Below are 23,421 nucleotides of genomic sequence, written 5' to 3' on the forward strand. Positions count from 1 at the left end.
TGCTAAAGGGTGTTTAAATATTCTGTTCCATCAGAGCATTTAATGAACTCAGGCAGTGAGAAGACACTTGAAGACACTGCTGGTCGAGGGCTTTTAGATATCTTCATCTAAGAGACGGAAGCCAGGATGCATTTATTACCCCATTTTGCGCAGCAGTTTGGAGTCACGCTTATCCAGGAATAAGACGTTCAGATATCAGAGCCAACAACAGGTTCAGGTGGTCTCTGCCTCATTCAATACTGGTCCACAATGGGGAGAATTTTCTGTAAGGTCTTATCACTCAGTGGCAGGAGCTCAGTCTGCACACAGTTCAGGAACCTGGCCAAGGACCCATGTCCTCAAACAAGGATTAGACTGGTGCTCTCTGAGTCCCAATGTACACGGTCTCTGGGACTGTCTCCAGATGGTTCTGGTCCTGTGTATGAAATACTCTGTCTCATGACTATGCAAATAGTCCTAAGAGCACCAGGTTAAGTATGGGTGTGCCTGTGCCCTGAGAGCATCACCGTACAACGCCATCCTCTACCGGAGACCCTGAGACACATCCCCTCACAATGGACTGGAGCTGGAGAATCCTCTACCTGGTGGCAGTGGCTACAGGTAAGGGTCATCCAAGTCTCTGGACACAGGAGAGGACCAGGACCAGTCAACATTGATTTCATCCACTCTTCTCCCTTCTCTACAGGTGTGCACTCCCAGGTTTTGCTGGTGCAGTCTGGGGCTGAAGTGAGGAAGCCTGGGGCATCAGTGAAGATCTTCTGCAAAGCATCTGGATACAGCTTCACTGATTATTATATGCACTGGGTGCGACAGGCTCCTGCACAAGGGCTTGAGTGGATGGGAAGAATTGACCCTGAAGATGGTTCTACAAGCTATGCACAGAAGTTCCAGGGCAGACTCACCCTGACAGCAGACACATCCACAAACACAGCCTACATGGAGCTAAGCAGTCTGAGGTCTACAGACACGGCCGTGTATTACTGTGCAAGGACACAGTGAGGGGTTGTCAGTGTGAGCCCAGACACAAACCGCCCTGTACAAGAAGATCAGGACCACCAGGGGGTGCACACTATGCACCATTCTGTTTGTGTTCCCAGGAGCAGGTGCAGGTAGGGGTTGCTGGAAGGTTTTGTGCCATGGCCTGGGGCTTCCTCTCCATACCGCAGTTTCCCCCAGGGAGCCGGTCTGGACACATGATTCTGTGCTTACCTACTTGGGTCTGGTTTACAAAGTTCGTTTTACCAGGAAAACTATAATTACATGAACAAGAGATAGAGTCTCTTACAATTGCTTACCCTTGTACTAAATATCAATGGTTTACACGTATCCTGATGCACATCAACGGAACATTTACAGAGGTCTCAGGAGCGCTCACTTTGCATCTAGGACCACAGGATCCCATAGCTCCTCGTTATCCTCACCCTGCTTTTGTCCCAGTCAAACACCATGACACTTCATTCATGTCACTTTGCTTCTCAGAACTTTATATGTGTTACAGTTTTCTTCAAATACTTGGAACTACAAGAGAAAAAGCATCTACATGTATTAGTCAGGATAATCCTGAGGAACAGAACACATAGCACATTGGCTTACATGACTAAATAGGCTGAGAAGTCCCATGATATACTATCACATGCTGGATACCCAGTAAATTCAGTGGTGTAATTCTCATCTGATTCCAAACTAGTGTCAAGTCTGAGAACGTGGGGACCTGATGGTTTAACTTTCACTCCAAGGGCAAGAGGAAGCCAATGTTACAGCTCAAGCAGGCACACAAGAAGTAAACATGAGAGAATTTGCTTCACTTTTATTTTTATTCTATTCATAACCTTAATGGATTGGGTGATGCCCACTTACCAAGACACCAAACGCAAGAACACAGTGCACACAGCACTCACCACAAACCCTTCCTGAAGTGCCAGTCTCCGTACAGCATATGAACTCTTCTTAATGTAGCCATAACTCTCAGAAGCAGAAAACATAACAGGTTTTCTAAAACACAGAAGAAGACAGAGACCTAGACAATATGAGAATATGGAGGAATCCATCCCCAAAGAGAGAACAAGAAAGGATCATATCCAGGGATCTAATCAAAACAGATATAAGGAATAGGCCTAAAACAGAACTTAAAACAACAATAGTAAGGATAATGGATGGGCTTGAGAACAGCAAAGAAGACATCAAGAATATGCATACCACAGAGATGAAAGACATAAAAGCTGGTCAACGGTGAAATTTAAAAATTCTATGAAAGAGACATGATGCTTACTGCACATAATAATGGGTGGAAGCAGCAGAGGAATGACTAAGTGATATAGAAGATAAAATTATGGAAAATAAGGAATCAGAAAAGAGAGGGTAAACTAACTTCTTGGGTTATGGATGTAGACTTAGAGAACTCAGCCACTCTGTACAGTGTAGTAAAATTCCTTTCAGAGGAGTCCCAAAAGAAGAGAGGGAAAAAGGGACAGAAGGTTTATTTGTGCAAATTGTAGCTGAAAGTTGCCCTAACCCAAGGAAGGAAATGAACATCCAAATCCAGAAGGCACAGAGAACTCCTATCAAAATCAACAAAAGCAGGCCATTACCAAGATAAATCATAGAAAATTGACATAATATAGAGATAAAGGAAAAATCCTAAAAGCAGCAAGAGAATGGGAAAATAATAGGCAGGCAAGAATACTTTATCCAGGAAGTTTGTCATTGAGAAGAAGGAGAGATAAAGAGCTTCCCAGACAAACAAAATCTAAAGGAGTCTGTGACCCCTAATCCAACCCTGCAAGAAATACTAAAGGGGACTCTTTGAGTGGGAAAGAAAGACCAAAAGCAACAAACACTAGAAAGGAACAGAGAAAATCTCCAGAAAAATAATTACTTTACAGAAACATTGTGATAACACAATTACACTATCATATCTTTCAGTAATCACTGTGAATGGAAATGAACTAAAAAGTCCAGTCAAAAGACACAGGGTATCAGAATGGATTAAAAAACAAGATCCATGTATATTCTGCCTGTAAAAGACTCCTTTGAGACCTAGAGATACCTGTTGATTGAAAGTGAGGGGTTGCAGAACAATGTATCATGCTACTGGACATAAAAAGAAAGCTGTAGTACCATATTCATATCAGGCAACCTAGATTTAAAATACAAAGACTGCAAAAAGAGATGAAGACTGGCATTATATCATAAAGTGATCTATCCAACAAGAAGCACTAACAACTGTAAATATTTATCACCACAAATTTGGGCACTGAAAAATGTAAAGCAACTAATGACATAAAAAAAAACTCATTGATAATAATAAACTAGTAGTAGGGGACTTTCACACCCCACTTACATGAATGAACAGATCGTGTAAGAAGAAAACCAAGAAGGAAACAATGGCTTTGAATGACACAGGTGCAGATGGACTTAACAGATATATTGAAAACATTCCATCTTAAAGCAGCAGAATACATTCTTGTCGAGTGCACATGGAACATTCTCCAGAATAGATCACACACTGGGTCATGAATCAGCCCCTACAAGTACAAAGATTGAGACTATGGCATGCATTTTTTCAGATCAGAACACTATGAAACTTAGAGTCGATCACAAGGAAAAATTTGGAAACATCACTAACAGTTGGAGTAAAAGACCACCGTACTGAAGAATAAAGCGGTTAACCAGGAAACTAAAGAAGAAATAAAAATACATGAAAGCAAATGAAAATGTTAGCACTGACGGTCCAAATCCGCAGATTTAAGATGGAAGTATATAGCAGTACAGGCCTAACACAATAAAAATAAAATTTTAAACACACAACCACTTTACACCTAAAGAAACTAGAAAAGGAAGAGCAAATGAAGCCTAAAGTCAGACGAGGAGGGTAAACAATCATAGAGTACCTATAAATGGCATAGAAAGAAACAAAAACAGTAGAACAGATCAACAAAACTTTTAGGTTGCTTTCTGAAAGAATGAATAAAATTGAAGTTCCCGGACCAGATTATTCAAACAGAAAAGAAAAAGCACCCAAAGAGACAAAATCATGAATTTCATGGGACAGATCACAACCAACATCAGAAATACAATCAATTATAAGAGAATATTATGAAAAACTATATACCAACCAATTAGGCCATCTGGAAGAAATGAATAAATTCCCAGAAACATGTAAACTACCAAAATTTCAAGAGGAAGAATTAGAAAAGGAGAATTACAGACCAATTGAGCAGGTGAACATGGATGTAAAAATCATTAACAACATACTTACAACTTGAATCCAACACAACATTAAAAGAATCATTTACCAGGATGAAGTTGGATTTATTCCTGGGGTGCAAGGATGGATCAATATTAACATTCAATCAAAGTTATACACCATATCAATAATAGGATAAGACCCAAATGACCCTTTCAATAAATGCAGAGAAGCATTTGATACACTACACTATCTTTTCTTGATAAAAATCATCAAGCAAGTAAGGATAGATGGAAAATTCTTCAACAACATAAAGGCCATATACAAAACACGCACTGTTAACATCATCCTCAATGGGGAAACACTGAGTGCTCTCCACGTATGGTCAGGAACATGACAGGGATATCCACTGTCACTAATTTTGTTCAACGTAGTACTAGAAGGCTTAGCCTCTGCAATCAAACAATGAAAAGAAATAAAAGGCACAGACATTTGAAAGGAATAAGTCAAACTTTCACTCTTTGCAGATTACATGATACTCTATGTGGAAAATCCAAAAGATTCCACCAAAAGACTTCTAGGACGGAGACAAAACTCAGAAAAGTTGTAGGAATCAAAGACAACATCAAGTTATTGGCACTATATACATACAGCAAAAATGAAGCAGAAAAGAGAGGCATTAAGGAATCAGTCCCATTTACAATTGCACCAAAAATCATAACATACCTAGGAATAAACCTAACCAAAGATGTTAGAGATCTGTATGCTAAAAACTATAGAAAGCCTATGAAGCAAATTACACAAGACACAAAGGAAGAACATCCATGGTCATGGATTGGGAAACAAATATTGTTAAAATATCAATACTACCCAAAGCAATCTACACATTCAATGTGATCCTTACCAAAATAACACCAACATTCTTCACAGAAAAAGAACAAAGAATTTTAAAATTTGTATAAAACCAGAAAACACCGAATAGGCAGAGCAATGTTGAAAAAGAAATCCAAAGCTGGAGGCATCACAATTCTAGACTTCAAGCTGTATTACGAAGCTGTAATCATCAAGAAAGCATGGTACTGGCACAAAAACAGACACATACGTGAATGGGACAGAATAGAGAACCAGATTTGCTGAACAGTCTGTTCAGCAAATGGTGCTGGGAAAACTGGATAGTAACATGAGGAAGGTTGAATCTGGCACACTTTCCTACAGCAAACACAAAAATATATTCAAAATGGATGAAAAACCTAAATGTAAGACCAAAAAACATCAACATCTATAAGAGAAAACAGGCAGAAACCTCTTTGACCTCGACCTCAGCAACTTCTTAATAGACATGCCTCTAGAGGCAAGGAAAACAAAAGCAAAAATTTAACTATTGGGACCTCATCAAGATAAAAAGCTTCTGCACAGTGAAGGAAACAATCAACAACACTAAGTGGCAACTGACAGAGGAGTGAAGATATTTGAAAATGACATACGTGGTAAGAGTTAGTATCCAAAATCTATAAGAACTTAACAAACACAGAAGAACAAATATCCAGTGAATGGTCAAAAGACATGAGCAGACACTTTTCCAAAGAAAACATCTGGATGGCTAAGAGACACATGAAAAGATGCTCAACACCACTCATCATTGGGGGGAAAACAATTCAAAATCATGATAAGATACCACCTCACACCTGTCAGAATGGCTAAAATGAACAATTCAGGAAGCAACAGATATTGGCAAGGATGTGGAGACAGAGGAACCTTCCTATACTCTTGGTGGGAATGCAAAGTGGTGTGACCACACTGGAGAAGAGTTTAAAAAGTTAAAATAGAATTACCTTATGTCCCACCAATTTCTCTACAAGGTATTTACACAAAGGACACAAAAATTCTGATTCAAATAGCTAAACGGGTGATGGAGATTATGTAGGTCACTTGTTGTGATGCACACTGGGTGTTAATGTATGTGATGAATCACTAAATTTTATTCCCAAAACTAAAACTACACTACATGTTAACTAACAAAGATGTAAATAAATAAAATCTTCAGACATTAAAAAACAGGGGAAAAAAAGGAAGGGGACAAATTTTGTTACAAATGGTATAACCGATGGGATCTAGGGCAGTGAATCTAACTACTTGCATTTACCCATTTTATCCCTAACTGGTAGTGGACATTCATTAACAAACATACTCATGATTCCCAATGTTGGTGCCACGTGAGTTGGAATTCAAACCCCAGCTGCCCTTCCCAGCTCCTCTGTGACCACATCTCATGGGCAGTCTGTCTAGACAGCTGGCATCTATGTATTGCCTGTGTGTAGACGTCCTTGCTCCTGGACCAGGCTCATTCACCCAGGTCTTCTGGGTACTCAGAAAGCACAGACTAGTGTCATCTGGCATTCCTTGCACTTCCCATTCCTCACTAGGGAACAGGTTCAGCCTTGAGGATGCATGTTTACCATGTGCTGTTCCACTGGTCTACACCACCTGACACCACCCATGTATTCCAGTACTTGCTTCTGAAGGGAATTTCCAAACAGATGACAATTTCACTAGTGATTTACACCAAAAAATAATTGTATCCAAGTGAGGGCACAATATTGGATTTTAGCTGCATGTTAAGGGGAACTTTGCTTTATTCTTAGAAGACAGAGAAGAGGTTTATACCAAAGACAAGGTCACAAGGACGGATCCTCCCAGAACCAGCAGTGGACCATCGCCTTACTGAGAGAGGGTACATTTCACATACAACAGAGGCTGTGAATGTAAAACAACTGGAGGGAGTGACCTCAGAGGGTGGAGGGGCCACAGGGTGGCCAGAACATCTCTTTACCCTCAGGTGAGGGACCTCCGGAGTCATGTCACTTGTCCACAATACAGTCAGGTTTGAGGGTGGCTGTGGTTCTGTTCTTAAATCCCAGAGCCCAGTTTGTAGAGCTGCCCCCAACCTCCACTGGCTAGTGTCCAACATCGTCCAATCAAGGCTGCAGAAAACAGGATGCATGTCAGCCCCAGAAGTCCTCTCTCAATGGCAATGACTCCTTTATGTGTCTTCCCTTGCTGTTATCTGTCTTCATTTTTCTTTCCTTACTGTTTCTCTTCACCTTCAGAGCATTTTGGGGATTCCATGCATATCCACCTGGGTTCGGTTAGACACTCAGACCTAGAGGGAGACATGGACTTCATGCAAGAAAGTGTCTGTGCCTGGTGATGAGGGGTTTCATCCCACAATTCTCAAGGTATTCCCTCCCACAGATGTGCTGTCTTCAGGACCCACTCACTCATCTTCAGTTCCTAGATGGACAGTTGGTGACTGCCCATCTGTGTCCTGAACTCCATCCCCAGATTCATACACATGGCAGTAATACCAATGTCTCAAAATTAATCTCATGTGACAAGTCCCTTTGGCCACATAAGTTATTCTACACAGGTTCAAGAATGACATAGTTGACCACAGTCCACACTGATGTCAGGGAAAGTTCACCTCCATCCCACATGACACTCACATTACCACACCCCCAAACCCTCCAACATGTCAAATCATTAAATATTAAGTCAAGTCCAAAACGTTCCTAAATTTCACTACCTCTAAAACCCCAAATGTAACCATGTAGCTTGGGTAGGGTGAGACTGTGGTACCTTCCATCCTGGGGTGAAACGCTCTCCATCACCCAACCTGCATTTCTAGAAAACCATTGTTGTTCTTCTGAATGCTTCTGCATGGTAACCATAACATAACAGGTACTGACATTCCTATGTCAGAAGAAATACAGTGTAATTTAGAAGTGCATCAAAACAGGAAACAATTTGATTATCAATCTGGAGAAACCCGTTAGGTTCAAAGACAGAATGCTCTGAATCTCAGACTCCAACTTGTCTCTGGGATTGACACTTCCTTTTTTCTTAAAGGTGGTACATGTCTGAAGCTGAGCACATTTATCCCAGTTTCATGAAAGTAGAATTTATGAGCCCAAAAATCTTTCTTTTGTTCTCTCGATTATCAAATGAAAAGTTCTTCTGACTCTTGCCAGCTGATAAGGATAACTATTCAAGATTGTTGCTCACCAATGATTTAAGGAAATATAACTGTATATTTATAGGCAAGAAGCAGAATGAAGGGTTCAAAGATGGAAAATATGTAGGAGGAGACATCCTGTGAACAGAAGGGTCTGCAGTGCTCATGATGGAAGGGTCTCACCTTTGCATGTTGCATAAATGGGGAGGGGAATAAAGGAGTCACTGTATCTCTGCAGGGGTCTGTGAAACAACAGGAGCACGGCGACCACTGGGAGCAATCACAACCACCAGGGAGAACTCAGAAACCAGGGAGCTCATGACCCAGGACAAGAGATTGGTTGAGGACTGGTCTCCTCTCAAGGGCTGTCAGATCCAGGCTCTGCACACTTATTCTGACATGAACACAGCAAAGAGTTTGTAAAAGCTGTGGAAACACACAAGTGTCCTCCCTGTTTAAATAAACCATGATAATGGGAATACACAAATTTTCCCAGGGTCAGACACTGGGATAAATATATCTTTGATCATTCTCACATTAACAAGAGTTTAGAAGAATAATGATCTCCATTTCATAGATGAAGAAATATTTTTAATTAACATCATCCTTCCTGATCTCAGGTGTTTTGCCTTCAACATATTTCAATAAAATTCAACCATTTGAACGTTATTGAGGCTTTCTTTTTTAATGTTTATTTATTTTTAAGAGAGAGACAGACAGACAACAAGCGGGCAAGGGGAAGAGAGAGAGAGGAGACACAGTATCAGAATATGAAGCAGTCTCCAGGCTCTGAGCTGTCAGCACAGAGCACGGCACAAGCCTCAGACTCATAAACTGTGAGACCATGACCTGAGTCAAAATCGGACACGTAACCAACTGAGCCACCCAGAGACTCCATATGGAGGGTTTTCATTGATGTCCACATAGAGTTCATGTGTAAATGACCCCTTGTGTTTGTAGAAAACCCCTGGCATCTCCATCAGCTCTGTGAGTCTCTGTCGAGGCTTCTCACTCTCTCCAATTTGTGACACAATAGACCTGGCTTCCATCCATCACTCTCCTGGGACTTCTAGAAGGTCAGGAACCTGCAAACCTCACTGGGATGTCCAGCCTTGTCCTGCATGTGGTTCAGGAGGCCGGTGGGTCCCCTGATGGGGAGCACAGGTTCAGATACTGGGACTACTCTCACCTCATACGTGATCTTGGACATTCACACACTCTGTCTCTGCTGCAGTGTATCTGTTAACCTGTACAATGGTGGTATACTGATTCTTACCTCAAGTGTTTGGGTGCATATGTGAAAATAAGGATTATCATGGGTACTTATAATCACTGCAGCAAAATCACAAATTAATAAATCACAACGTCCTGAAAGATACTGTGACACCAAACACTGCCCCATCCCTTACACCTGCCAAGGGTCACTGGCTTCTTGAGGATTCTATGGCAAAATTTGCTATATTGTCAAAGGACATCTGTATGCTGATTAAACCCTCCCATCCCTGAAACTGTTGCTGGGAGAAGAGCCCCAGCCCCTAAGTGTTCACATTCAGTGATCAGAACAGAACACAGACATCTCACCATGGATTTTGATTCACTTTGGTTTTCCTTGGTTCTATTTTAAACAGTAATTCATGATGAACAAGAAACACTGACTATGTTAGTGCATATGAGTGAGAGAAACAGTGGATGTGTGACAGTTTCCTGACTTGTATCTGTAGATGTCTTGTGTGACGTACAGCTGGTGGAGTCTGGGGGAGACCTGAGAAGCCTGGCAGGGGAGGGGGTCCCTGAGACTCTCCTGTGCAGTCTCTAGATTCACCTTCAGTAGCTAATTGATGAGGTCGGTGTGCCAGACTCCAGGGAAGGGGCTGAATGGGGGTCTACATATCTGTATGGTATAAGATAAGGACCAAATGTCATTATTTTACTCACTGGAATTCAAAACCATTTGTGAAAGAGGCCATTTTTTCCCTAAATTTAATTCTATGAAATCTCATGGAGGATTTGCTGACTGCATCCAGACACATTTCACTCTGGTCTCTGTAATCTGCTCCACTGGTCTGTGTGTCTGACTCTGTGCCAGCAGCACAGTGTTATAGATAATGTACCTCTGCAAAATACTTAGAAAGGAGGATGTGTGCTGTCTCCAGGTTTTTTCTTCTTTCTCAGGATTGTTTTCTCACTTCTGTGTGCTTTGTGGTACCATATAAATAAGAATTTCCTAGATACATTCATTGGCATTTTTATTAACTCAACTAATATTAGAATTAGAACACATAAAAGGAATAAAAAGTATAATAATACAAAAAATTAACAAATTGAAATGCATATCTGGAAAGCTAAGTGCAATTGAAAAAGCATCTCTACTAGGAAAATAGGTAAAACTCAAACAGATACAATCAGAATTAAGGAGGGGACATAACTGATACCAAAGAAGTGAAAAACAATAACAGAAAATGCCTAGATAATTATAGACCCATTATTAGATAACTAAGGGCAACTAGTCAATTTCCAGAGACAAACAATCCGCAAGACTGTACATGAAGAAACAGAAAATTAACAGAATGAAAACAAATAAAATTCAATCTATAATCTAATCATACACCGCCCCAAAAGAAAAAGCCAGCTTAGTACACAGGGCTTTATCTATGAATTATATCAAAATATAAAAGAGACTTAAGGACAATACCTCTCAGACTCCTACCAAAAACTGAAAAGAAGGAATATGCCCAATTCATCTACAAGGCCAACCTTACTATGCTGCAAAATCAAAAGACACCGTAAGAAGAGAAACTAAAGGCCAATATCTCAGATGGACATACATGCAAAACTCCTAGCATAGTGAATGCAACAGCACAATGAAAGGGTCATATGTGAGAATGCAGTCACATCTGTTGATCATCTATATCACCATCTATTGATACATATAAAACTAGACAAAATTCAACAAATTGTCATTAGTAAAAAATCTCAGCAACTGAGGGAAAGAAAGAAATAACCTCCACAAAATCATGGCCATAGATGAAAAGCCCACACCTGACAGCATATTTAACAGTAAAAAACTGAAGCTTTTCCTGTCACATTAGGAGCCGGGCAAGGATGCTCATTCCCTACATAGGTATTCCACATGGTAACACGAAGACCAGTAAAATATGGCACCCAATGTATGTCATCTTGTCACATTGCTTATTTGGAGGGAAGTCACTTGAGTAACAGCTAGTCTAAGGAAACTGTGACCCTTCTTTGTCCCCCTGAGAGCAGGAAATCAATCTCTCCTGGGAAACGTCTTCCCCTATACCAGAATGGGAGAACCATCCTTAGCACCAGAAATGGGAACTTAGCACCAAGAAGGCTGTGCCAACAAGCCTTGTTAGTTCCTCACTAATTGACTTGCCCAAACTCAAATCTCTGTCTTGTTAACTCTTCGCAAATCCATTGCTTTTTATCCTAAAAGGCACAAGTGCCACCTCCTTTCTTCATTCTCTGCGTGTCATATTATTAGGAAGCTTGTGCACATGCAAAATGAAATTTATTCTCTTCTGTAGATCTGTCTTATGGCAATTGAACCCTAGACCAGACAAAGAACACAGAAGCAAAGAAGGAAAAAGCTTGCTGCTCCTACAAGTTGCAGATGTACCCATAAAGATTAGGTAAGAAAATGAAATAAAGACATATAAATCAGTAAGAAGAAAATTATTTGTTTGAGAATCACACGAACTTACATATAGTGAAACCTTAGAAACTCCACAAAAAAAGTATTAGAACTAATAAACTCAGGAAAAGTTCAGGATACAAATCAACATACAAAAATATGTTGTATTTCCATACACCAAAAACATAGTATATGAAAAAAATAACAAAACCACACAATTGAAAATGGCAGAAAATAGAGCACCTGTGTGGCTCAATCCGTGAAGTGCCTACTGTTGATTTTGGCTCAGGTCATGATCTCATGGTTCCTGAGTTTAACTCTGAGGCAAGGTCTGCAATGATAGTTTACAGACTGCTTGGGATTCTCTGTTCCCTTCTCTCTCTCTCTGATCTCTCTCTCCTCTCTATCTGTCACACAAAAATAAACACAGATTAAAATTATATGGCACAAAATAAAGTATTTAGGATTAAATTTCACTAAAAAGTAAAATAACATACCAAACATGACCTGCTGGGAAAAAGACATGTAAAATGGCAAACACAGATGAAAACATAACTGTGTTCACATATTAGAATTATTTATACTGTCACAGTCCCTTCTGCAAGAAGTGATCTAGAAGTGCCTCTCAAACACTGGTTTTAAATTTGAAACAAATCTAAGTCTGGAGCCTGATATATAGTCAGAGGATATGCAAACAGGGCCCTCCCCGTGCTGATTAAACCAGTCCAGCTCCAACCCTGCAGCTGGGAGAGGAGCCCCAGCCCCAGGAGTCCCAGGTGTTCCCATTCTGTGATCAGCACAGAACATAGACACTTCACCATGGAGTTTGTGCTTGGCTGGGTTTTCCTTGTTGCTCTTTTAAAAGGTAATTCATGGTGAACGAGAGACACTGAGTATGTGAGTGGACATGACTGAGAAAGAGTGGATGTGTGACAGATTCCTGACCAAGATGTCTTGTGTCTACAGGTGTCCAGTGTGACGTGCAGCTGGTGGAGTCTGGGGGAAACCTGGTGAAGCCTGGGGGGTCCCTGAGACTCACCTGTGTGGCCTCTGGATTCACCTTCAGTAGCTATAGCATGCACTGGGTCCGCCAGGCTCCAGGGAAGGGGCTGCAGTGGGTCGCATACATTTATACTGATGGAAGTAGCACAAACTATGCAGACTCCGTGAAGGGCCAATTCACCATCTCCAGAGACAACGCCAAGAACACGCTGTATCTGCAGATGAACAGCCTGAAGACCGAGGACACGGCCACATATTACTGTGCAAGAGACAGGGTGAGGGTACCTCACTGGGAGCCCACACACAAACCTCCCTGCAGGAGGGGATCAGCACCACCAGGGGGCGCACACTATGCACAATTCTGCTTTGTGTTGCCAGGAGCAGGTGCAGATGGAGGTTACAGGCAGGTTTCCTGTCAGGGTCTGGGGCTTCCTCTCCACACAGCAGTTTCTCTAGGGAGCCTCTCTGGTCACAGGATTCTGTGTTTATCTATTAACTCTCTGAATTAGCAACTGTGTTGTCATAGGAAAACTACCCTAACATGCACAAAGACACAGTTGTTTGCATTCCTTACTCCTGTCCCTCAGTATGAGTGAATTGCAGATTTCCTGGCGCACAACAGCTGAACCTTTACAGGAGTCCCAGAGGCATTCACTGTGAAGCCAGGCCTACAGGAGCCCCCAGACCCCCATTATCTTCACCCAGCACTTGTCCCAAACAACGTGACACTTCCCTCCTGGCACTTGCTACTCAGGAATTTAAATGAGCTACAGCTTTATTCAATTCCTCTAAAGAAGAGATAATTCATCTCCATGTATTAGTCAGGATTCTCCCGAGGAACAGAAACCAAAGCACATTGGTTTCCATGACTAAATACATTGATAAGCCCCACATTCCACTCTCACATGCTGGAGACCCTGGAAAACCAGTGGTGTAATTCTCATCTGATTCTGAACTACTTTCTAGTCTCAGAACGTGAAGAGCTGATGATGTAACTCTCAGAACAAGGGCCAGAGGAGACCAATGTTCCAATTCAAACAGGCACATGGGAAGTAAAACTGAGGGAATTCCTCCTCCTTCTGCATCAGTTTCTATTCAGAACCTTAATGGAATGGGTGATGCCCAAGCAGACAGAAACCACGGATAGAAATGCCAGTCTCTTCTGGAATACTTCACAGACATCCACAGAAACAGTGGGGAGTCTGGGCACCCATGATGCAGTCAAGATGACACATAAAGGTAATCATGACGAGTCAACCTCCTGTAAATGTGCAGTTCAGAGACTGAAGATTTAGAAGTCCATGCCATGACTGGCATGGAGTCTGGTGGGCATAGCTGTGCTTCTGTGGAGAAGGAGGGCAGAGTCGCATAGGGAGAATTGTGGTCTGAGAATCCCCTGGGAGACTTGGGGAGAGACAGTTCCCTTCTCGGGGTGCATTTCATAAAGGGTGTATTGCCCCTCGTGGGGCAGGAGAGCTGACAGACACCATTGCACTACCCTGGTCATTAGCATAGGAGCCTCTGCTGAGAGCAGCGAACTGAATGCTGCCTTCTTGTTCTTCCTCACCATGAACTCCAAGCCCCTAGTGTTCATGCAACTGCCCTCCTGGGATAAACAGCTCTAGCCACAGCACAGTGAGACCCTCTCCTAGAGGATCAGTGGGGTCCCAGTCATATTGCGTTCATATAATTTGGAGTTTTCAAACCCAGCTAGAGCTCCTGAGATAAAACATAAGAGCCCTGTGCCACCAGGTGGGCCAATGGTTTGGACACAGACAGGGTGAAAGCAGGGTTCTGATGGAAGCCTGGGACCCACAGGTACAGATTGTTCTCTCTGTGGGAGGGCTTCCTGAACAGGGGAGGCTGGGAACTCCAACCCAAGGGACTAGACAGGGAGCTGATGCCAATATTTCCTCCCACCAATCAGCATGGACAGAATTCAGTGAGCAGCACAGAACCTCCCAGTAGAAGCCGAGCCACTGACACCAAGCTATACCCCCGCTTGCCTTCCTCAGGTGCTTCCTTACTAGAGAAAGAGGGCCTGGAAACCAGATCAGCACCGCGCCCCTCCCTCAAAAGACGACATATACCCAACAAAGGCACCAAGTCTACTGACCATATAGTGAGGCATAGCTTCACCTCTGGGGGAAATAGGAATTAGCCTCTTTTAACAGGCAGAACAAACTCACCTGGTTAAAACTCACAACATTGTGGACAATGTCTAAACACTCATCACTGGAGACAAGGAGAAACTCTGCAGAGGACTTAGCTGAGGGACAGAGCAGCCAATACACGACAGCACAGTGCACACAAAATATGCAACAAATGCTTCCTAAAGTGTCAAGCCCTCAACAGTAATTGAACACTTCTCAATAAAGACACTACTCTAGAAGCAGAAAACAAAACAGGATTTTCTAAAACACTTAAGAAAGCGGAGACATAGACATACACCATGATGGAGGAATTCATCCAAAAAGAAAAAACGATAAAAGGTCATTGCCAGGGATATGCTTAAAGCACATATAACTAATATGCCTCAGACAAAATTTCTAAAAACTCTCACAAGGAAACAGAATTTTTAAAAACTATCATAAGGATACTTACTGTGCTTCAGGAAAGCATAGGAGAAATGAAGGACACCCTTACTGCAGATAGAAATGACCTAAAACCCAGTCATGTTGAAATTTTAAATGTTGTAACCAAGATGTTTCAACTCTCCACAGCCTAAACTCTACAACCTCAGACACCTCTGAATGGAGAGTTGTTCAGGCCATAATCTCAATGTGTTCTGACAGGAGCTGTTCCCTCCACTGTCCCTGGCTCTGGCTCTCTCCTGCAGGTGAGGAGGAGTAGGTTAGGAATCCTCCACTGAAACCATCTGTCTCCTGCACCTGACTCTCCCACAACATGAGGCCCAGACCTTCCCACACTCAGCTGGAAATGAAGTCAGTTGTGCCAGAACAGATCTGCACCTTGGTTTAGTGGATTGCTCCAGCTCCCCCCTGCCCTGAGCAAAACTCTGCAGCTGCAGGTGGGGACAAAATAAGGGCTCAGTTTAGGGGTGAGTGGCAGCTGCACTTCTTTGAGGCTTGCTTGTCCAGGTGGCATGAGACCCCTGCCGTACAATTCAGGTCGGGGCGACCAGGCTCCCAGCATCCCTAGTGGACTGTGCCCAGGGCAGAGTCTCCATCCTGGGAGTGGGGCTGCAAACAATGAGTGAGTCCCATATCTCAGTGGCACCTGCTGGGGCTTGGCCTCAACAGCAAACAGCTTAGGGTCACTGACATCCTGTCCCTCTGGGAAAGAGTCCTCTGAACAGAAGCTGGTCACCAGGAACCCTGGTATTGGTTGCAACAGTCTGGAGGGGAGGTTGCAGCCAGGCTCAGTGGCACATGCCTATAGTCCCAGCTCCTTGCACTGGAGTTTCCATTTGCTGAGCTGGGGTGGGGAAGGAAAGGCACATACCTTAGCTCAAAATTCTAGCTTTTCCGTCTGTCAGTATAGTTTCTGGAATAAATGTTTCTTCATGGGCTGTACGCCAACAAGGCCATTTGCAGACACTGTAAATACATCATTTGAGATTTTATTCATATTCCACATAGTAAACATTCAATGTAGTATTACTTTCAGGTGTAAAATATAGTGATTCAACATTTCCATACAACACCCAGAGCTCATTATGAGTGCGGCCCTGCAACCCCATCACCTACTTCCCCAAACCTCCTCCCACCTTCCCTCTGGTAACCATAAGTTTGTTTTGTATAGGTAAGAATCTGTTTTGTTGGGTTTATATGTTCCATGGGTTAAGCCTAAGACTCTTGATTTGGGTTCATGTCTTGATTTCATGGATCCTGAGATCAAGCCCCATTTTGGTTTCTGCACTGACAGCAAAGAGACTGCTTGGGATTCTCCTTCCCGCTTCCTCTGCTCCTCTCCCCATTCTATCTGAACATAAATTTAAAAACATTGAAAAAAGTTTATTTCTTGGTGTAGCTCTTCTCTCTTCTTTGTCCCATTTCCCATTTGAAGTTTCTTAAATTCTACATATGAATGAAATCATATATTTGTCTTTCGCTCACTTGTTTCAGTTAGCATAATGCTCTCTACCTCCATCCATATCATTACAAATATCAAATGTCATTCCTTTCAGGGCTGAGAAATATTCCAGTGTGTGTGTGTGTGTGTGTGTGTGTGTGTGTGTGTGTGTGTGTGTGTAGATATACCACATATACTTTATCCATTTATGAGTCAATGCTTACTTGGACTGTTTCCATAGCTGGGCTGTTTTTGATAGGGCTGCTATACACATAGAGTAACAATCCCCTTTAAATTAGTATTTTTGTATCCTTTGGGTAAATATCTCTAGTTCAACTGATCAATCATAAGGAAGTTATATTTTTAGCATTTTGAGGAACGCCCATGCTGTTTTCCAGACAAGCTGCACCAGTTTCCATTCCCACAAGCAGGGCAAAAGTGTTCCTCTTTCTCTGTATCCTCACAAACACCTGTTGTTCCTTGTGTAGTTGAGTTTAGTCATTCTGACAGGAGTGAGTTGATATTTCCTTGTAGTTTTGATTTATATTTCCCTGATGATGAGTGATGTTGAGCATCTTTTCATGTGTTTATTGCCCATCTGTATGTTGCATTTTGGAAAGTCTATTCATGCCTTCTGCTCATTTTTTTAATAGGATTATTCAGTTTTGGAGTTGAATTTTATACTACACACAGAAAACCTGAAAAACTCCACCAAAAAACCCCCACTAGAACTGATACAATAAACCAGTAAAGCTGCAGCATACAAAAATCAACATACAGAAATTTGTGCATTTCGATACAACAATAATGAAGCAGGAGAAAGAGAAATCAAGGAATTTATCCCATTTACAATTACACCAAAAACCATAAGATACCTAGAAATAACCCTCACTAAAGAGTTACAAGAGCTTTACTCTGAAAAACCTAGGACATTTATGGTACAAATTGAAGAAGACACAAAGAAATGGAAAAATATTCCATGCACATGGATTAAAACAAAAAACATTGTTTAAATGCTGATACTACCCAAAGCAATCTAGACATTCAATGCAAATAATTCAATGCAAATATCCCTGTCAAATAATACAAGCATTCCTCACAGAGCTAAAACAAATAATTCTAAAATTATCATGGAACCACAAAAGACCTGGAACACCCAAAGCGATCCTAAAAAAGAAACAAAATGGTGGCATCACAATTCTGGATTTCAAGCTATATTACAATGCTGTAGTCATCAAGACAGTATGCTCCTGGCACAAAAAGAGACACATATATTAATGGAACAGAGCAGAAAACCCATAAATGGTCAACTAATCTTCGACCAAACAGGAAACAGTATCAAATGGAAAAATGACAGTCCCTTCAACAAATGGTGTTGGGAAAACTGGACAGCAACAGGAAACTCTAATGGGACTGGACCACTTTCTTACAATATACACCAAATCAAATTCAAAATTGGATGAAAGACCTAAATGTGAGACAGGAAACCATCAAAATCCTAGAGGAAAACACAGGCACCAAACTCTTTGACCACGGTCAGAACAACTTCTTACTGGACATGTCCCAGATGCAAGGGAAACAAAAGCAAAACTGAACTATTGGGACCTCAAGATAAACAGCTTCTGTACAGCAAAGACACAATCAACAAAACTAAAAGGTAACTGACAAAATAGGAGAAGATATTTGCAAATGGCATATCAGATAAAGGCTTAGTATCCAAAATCTATAAAGAACTTCTCAAACTCGACACTGAAAAAAACAAATAATCTGGTGAAGAAATGGTCGGAAGACATGAATAGACATTTTTCAAAGAAGACTTCCAGATGGCGAAATGACACGTGTAATGAGGCTCATTGTCACTCCACTTCAGGAAACATAAATCAAAACCACAATGAGATAACACCTCACACCTGTCAGGATGGCTAAAATTAACATGGTGGGAATGCAAACTGGTGCAGCCATTCTGGAAAATAGTGTGGATTCCTGAAAAAAATTAAAAATAGAACTATCCTGTGATCGAGCAATTGTTTTACTAGGTATTTATCCAAAGGATACCAAAATACTGATTCAGAGGGGCACATGGACCCCAATGTTTATAGCAGCCCTATCAACAATAAGCAAATTGTGGGAGAGCCCAAATATCCATCAGGAGATGAACACATAAAGAAGAGGTGGTAAATATATACAATGGAATATTACTCAGCCATCAAAAAGAATAAAATCTTGCCATTTTCAACAATGTGTGTGGAACAACAATGTATTAACCTAAGTGAAATAAGTCAGTAAGAAAAAGCCAAATATCATATGATTTCATTCATATGTGGAATATAACAAACACAACATAGGGGAAGGAAAAATAAAATAAGAGAAAAACGGAGAGAGAAGAAACAGGAAGAGACTCTTAAATACAGAGGACAAACTGAGGGGAAGTGGAGAAGTTGGGCTAAAAGGGAGATAGGCATTAAGGAGGGCACTTGTTGAGACAAGAACTGGGTGTTATATGTACGTGATGAATCACTAAATTCTACACCTGAAATCAATACTACACTGTAGGTTAACACACTTGCATTTAAATTTAAAATATTACAAGAAAATTAAATACATACATATAGGAACTCTTGGGAGTACCTCAAAATAGCAAGCTTCTGCACAGTGAAGGAAACAATAAACAAAACTAAAAGGCAACCTATGCAATGGAAGAAGATATTTGTAAATGGCATATCCCCAGGGTTAGGATCCAAAGTATGTACATTTTTTAAAATTATTTTCACTTATCAGTACAGAGTGTGTGTCCATGCATACTTTGTGTGAGAAGCAAAACTCGTGTATTGTGGTAAGATCTCACTGAAACTGAGATCCACCCTCTTCACTAAATTTAACCATACAATACAGTATTGTTAACTACACGTCTAATGTTGTGGAGAAGACCTCTAGAAATTAGTCGTCTTGCATAACAGAAAATCACACCCCTTGATATCTAACCCTCATTGCGCCTCGCTGCCAGCCCTTGGCAAATGCTACTCCACTCTCTGTTTTATTGTTAACAAAACCCAAATTCAGCTGCCTGTTGCTGGAAAGGTCAATGTTCAAAGTTTTAGTTTCGGTAGGAAAGGAATTTGAGCTTTATGCACAAGGCCAGCCACTGGTGAGAATGCAGACTCCTGTCCAAAAGCCAACTCTGAGGTTTCTCCCTGACGCAGGGTGTTTTAAGGAGTAGAGCATATTTAATCAAACAAGGGAGTTCCATGGTTGATAACGTGTTTTCATCATGTGCAGACTCCATGGTGCAAGCTGCCAAAGTTACCTCCACTCCCTGGCATCTCCAGCTGAGGAGGGAACCACACATGCATGGGAGGAGACTGCCAGAGGCCAGGAAAGAACCCCAATAAGGGATTAGAGTGGAAAACCCCTGGGGCTCACACATGGTCAGCAGTACTTTCTGTTCTCACCAGATGGCATAAGAAAATACTAAAATACAACCTTGTACTTCACCAATCATGACAGAATACTGGGAAATGTTTCCTCGGTAAACTCAGAGGAAGCTTCAAACCAAAAACCAAAAGGATCAAATGGCTTGAAAACTAATGTCTAACCAGAATTAGACATGAAAAACGACAAGCTATTTTTTTAGTCACCTATAAAGGTAAAATTGACAATGTCCACCTCCACATCCCAAGGAAGTAGGAAGCATTGGTCTCCATAATCAGGAAAAGCAGGCGTCCATAGAAAGTGACCCAGCAGTACCACAGGACATTGAATTGGAGAGAAGCTCAGGGTGTTAAAATTTCATATCCCATATTCACTAGCCGGAGGAAAGATGGAGTGTGTTGAATAGAGCCATGTCTCTGGGTCCAAGTCCTTACTATGTCCATGTGAGCACGCTTGAACTGGCTCACCTCCTTCTCCCACATCCACCCCCAGCTGAACTGTTGTGCAGGGTCACACAATGCCACACCCTGGGACTGTTACCTAAGCCAAGTGGATCCCAGGTGCAGGGTGCTGGCCACCTGGTACAGCCCTCTGTTCTGTCAGATGGCCTAGACCTCACTGTGCTAAGGATCCTCCATTTATCCACTCTCACCGGCAGATGTCCCGGAGCAGGGGCATGAGGCTGGCAGAGGGCCAGATCACGCTGAGGGTGTCCCTCTTGCAGTTTGCACTCTGGGCAGTGCTGGCTCCTGTCCAGGATTCTCAAGGTCGTTCCTAATGGCTCTACATCTCCTTGAGGTGGTAATTACAAAGAAGGAGCTGCACAACAGCAAGGGCATTCAGATGACTGGCTTGCTGTCCTGTAGCCTGTGTTTTGGGGCCAAGAGACACATTATCCACATGCGGCACAAGACACCCTTTTGGCCCATACATCTGCTGATGATGACTCAAGATGATCAGGTGCCTTTCAGATGGACTATCCCTCCATGCCTCCAGACTGTTACTACCTCGGCTACCTGGAGGAGATTCCTCTTTCCATGGTCTCCATGGACATGTGCTATCAGGGCCTTGAAGGTATCATGAAGTTGGATGACCTTGCCTATGAAATCAGACGTATCAGCGATTCCCAACATTTGAACACATTGTTTCTCAGAGACTGGCAGACACCAATGCAATGGGACCTACTTATAACCTGGGATATAAGGAACATAGGGAACACCCTGTTCCTCAAGCAAATGCCAGTGCAGTCCTCAGGATCTCTAGTAAGTTGTAGTCATCCCATCACGGAATTTCGCTCTCAGTTCCAAAACAATATACAGTGTGTTCAACCACGTGTCAAAATGTGCCCAATTCCTAATAAGGCTAGTTAGCTTAATTGACTCATTGTTTCATTGGATTCATGTAAGTTACTATATTGGTTTCATGATAATTTATAATGAGAGAGATCCAGCTAACATGAGCAAATATGTGTTGCATCAGAGTCCTTTTTTTTCGATACTATGAGTCCAAGGGTTTTCGAATTCTTAAACCACATTCATCCTTAATTGCGATTCGAAATGGATCCCATGAAGTTAATTTCAATCCAATTGTATTCAGTATATGCCATCCTCAAAGCCCTATCATGATGGGTTATTTAGGCAGATATTATTTACTCTTGTCTGTCATAGCAACACATCAGATTGCAAAAAATATTGGTTTGTGGGTTGACACTGATGAATATGCTTACCAGAAAAGGTCCAACTGCATTAGGACCCAATTCCCTTGTATACCTGAAGCTTTCAGGAAGTGTTCCTTCATTCATACACAGTACATAATCAGTGGCAGATTAGGCAAGTGCCTCTTCAACATCTAAATGGTGCATTGAAATAAAAGCCTGACCCACAATCATTTTGGAAACTACTTAGCTGACCCAGGCAAGCATTGTGACTGCAGCTCCTTAGAGCAGTGCTATAGCAATCTATGCTGTATGAGTGATTGTATTTTACCCCTGGGGACAAATGTAATACAGGCAGATGCTATACAAACTGCACCGATTTCGATGCTGGGACACTTGGCAGGCCAATCCAAAATATATGTGATCTTCCAGAGTCCTGCCGGGGGTGTCCTTGTCATGCCCTGATGACTTCCGTAGGCAAGATGGAACCCCGTGCACTGAAGAGGGCTGCTGCTATCATGGGAACTGCACTGACCACACTATGCACTGCCAAGAAATCTTTGCAAAAATTCTGGAAAGGTGAAGATGTCTGCTAGACCATAAATCAAAAAAGCAGCCGACATGGACACTGCAGAAGACCCCGGGGAATTCAACGCTGAACCTGTTCCCATACAGATATGCCGTGTGGAAGGCTGCAGTGTAGGAATGTCACACATCTCCCTCAGCTGCAAGAGCATGTTGGATTCCATCTGTGTGTGATCTCAGGGTTCTGGTGTTTGCGGCTGGATTCATGTCATAGCACAACCGATGTTGGTCATGTGAAAACTGGTGTGTCATGTGCTCCTGGAAACATCTGTCAGGATACCTACCGCAGTCGCAGTGTGGCTCAGCTGAACTATGACTGTATCCCGGAGAAAGGCAGTCACAGAGGGTCATGCAACAATAACAGGAACTGCCATTGCCACATAAGCACCCTCCAAGGTGCACTGGACGAGGCACTGGTGGGAGCACAGACAGTGGACCCCTCCAAGAAGAATGCGGCCAGTCAGGCAAACTCATGAATCCCTGTTATATCTCAGAGCGGTTTTTGGTCCCATCTAAGCCATAATAGCTGCATTCCTTGTGGTGTCGCCATAAATGTCAAATTATCAACCCCAAGAAAGTTAAGGGACTGATTGTTGCTGACGACAATCCATAATTAGCCACCTGACTGCTGAACAACTATAGACAATCCAACTGGTACATGTGTGAAAATACAGTAATGAGGCTGCAGAGCTGACATCCACGTGTCCGGGGGTCTGCAGGAGACACAGGGGTCCACAGGCACATCAGGCTCTGACACACATCTCTCATGGCTCACTGACCATAACGCTGAAATAAAACTTAAAAACTGCATGCTTGTGGCCTCTACGTATATATCTAAGCTTCCAAGAGCCCAAACTGAGCCC

The 23,421-nt window shown here is 42.2% G+C and overlaps 2 gene segments (V, D, J or C); both read left to right on the plus strand.

Moving 5' to 3' along the window:
* The first annotated feature begins 486 nt into the window (after positions 1-486).
* On the plus strand, positions 487-1,022 carry LOC147579607 (immunoglobulin heavy variable 1-46-like). The segment is given in 2 exon segments: positions 487-600; positions 686-1,022. Coding segments are annotated over 2 exon segments (360 nt in total).
* An 11,566-nt stretch (positions 1,023-12,588) lies between these two features.
* LOC147579608 (immunoglobulin heavy variable 3-74-like) lies at positions 12,589-22,569 on the plus strand. The segment is given in 4 exon segments: positions 12,589-12,718; positions 12,820-13,239; positions 21,316-21,393; positions 22,451-22,569. Coding segments are annotated over 4 exon segments (663 nt in total).
* The last annotated feature ends 852 nt before the right edge of the window (positions 22,570-23,421 follow it).

Source organism: Puma concolor, chromosome B3 (genome assembly GCF_028749965.1).
Source record: "Puma concolor isolate L17-30 chromosome B3, mPumCon1.1.hap2, whole genome shotgun sequence".
NCBI classification, from domain to species: domain Eukaryota; kingdom Metazoa; phylum Chordata; class Mammalia; order Carnivora; family Felidae; genus Puma; species Puma concolor.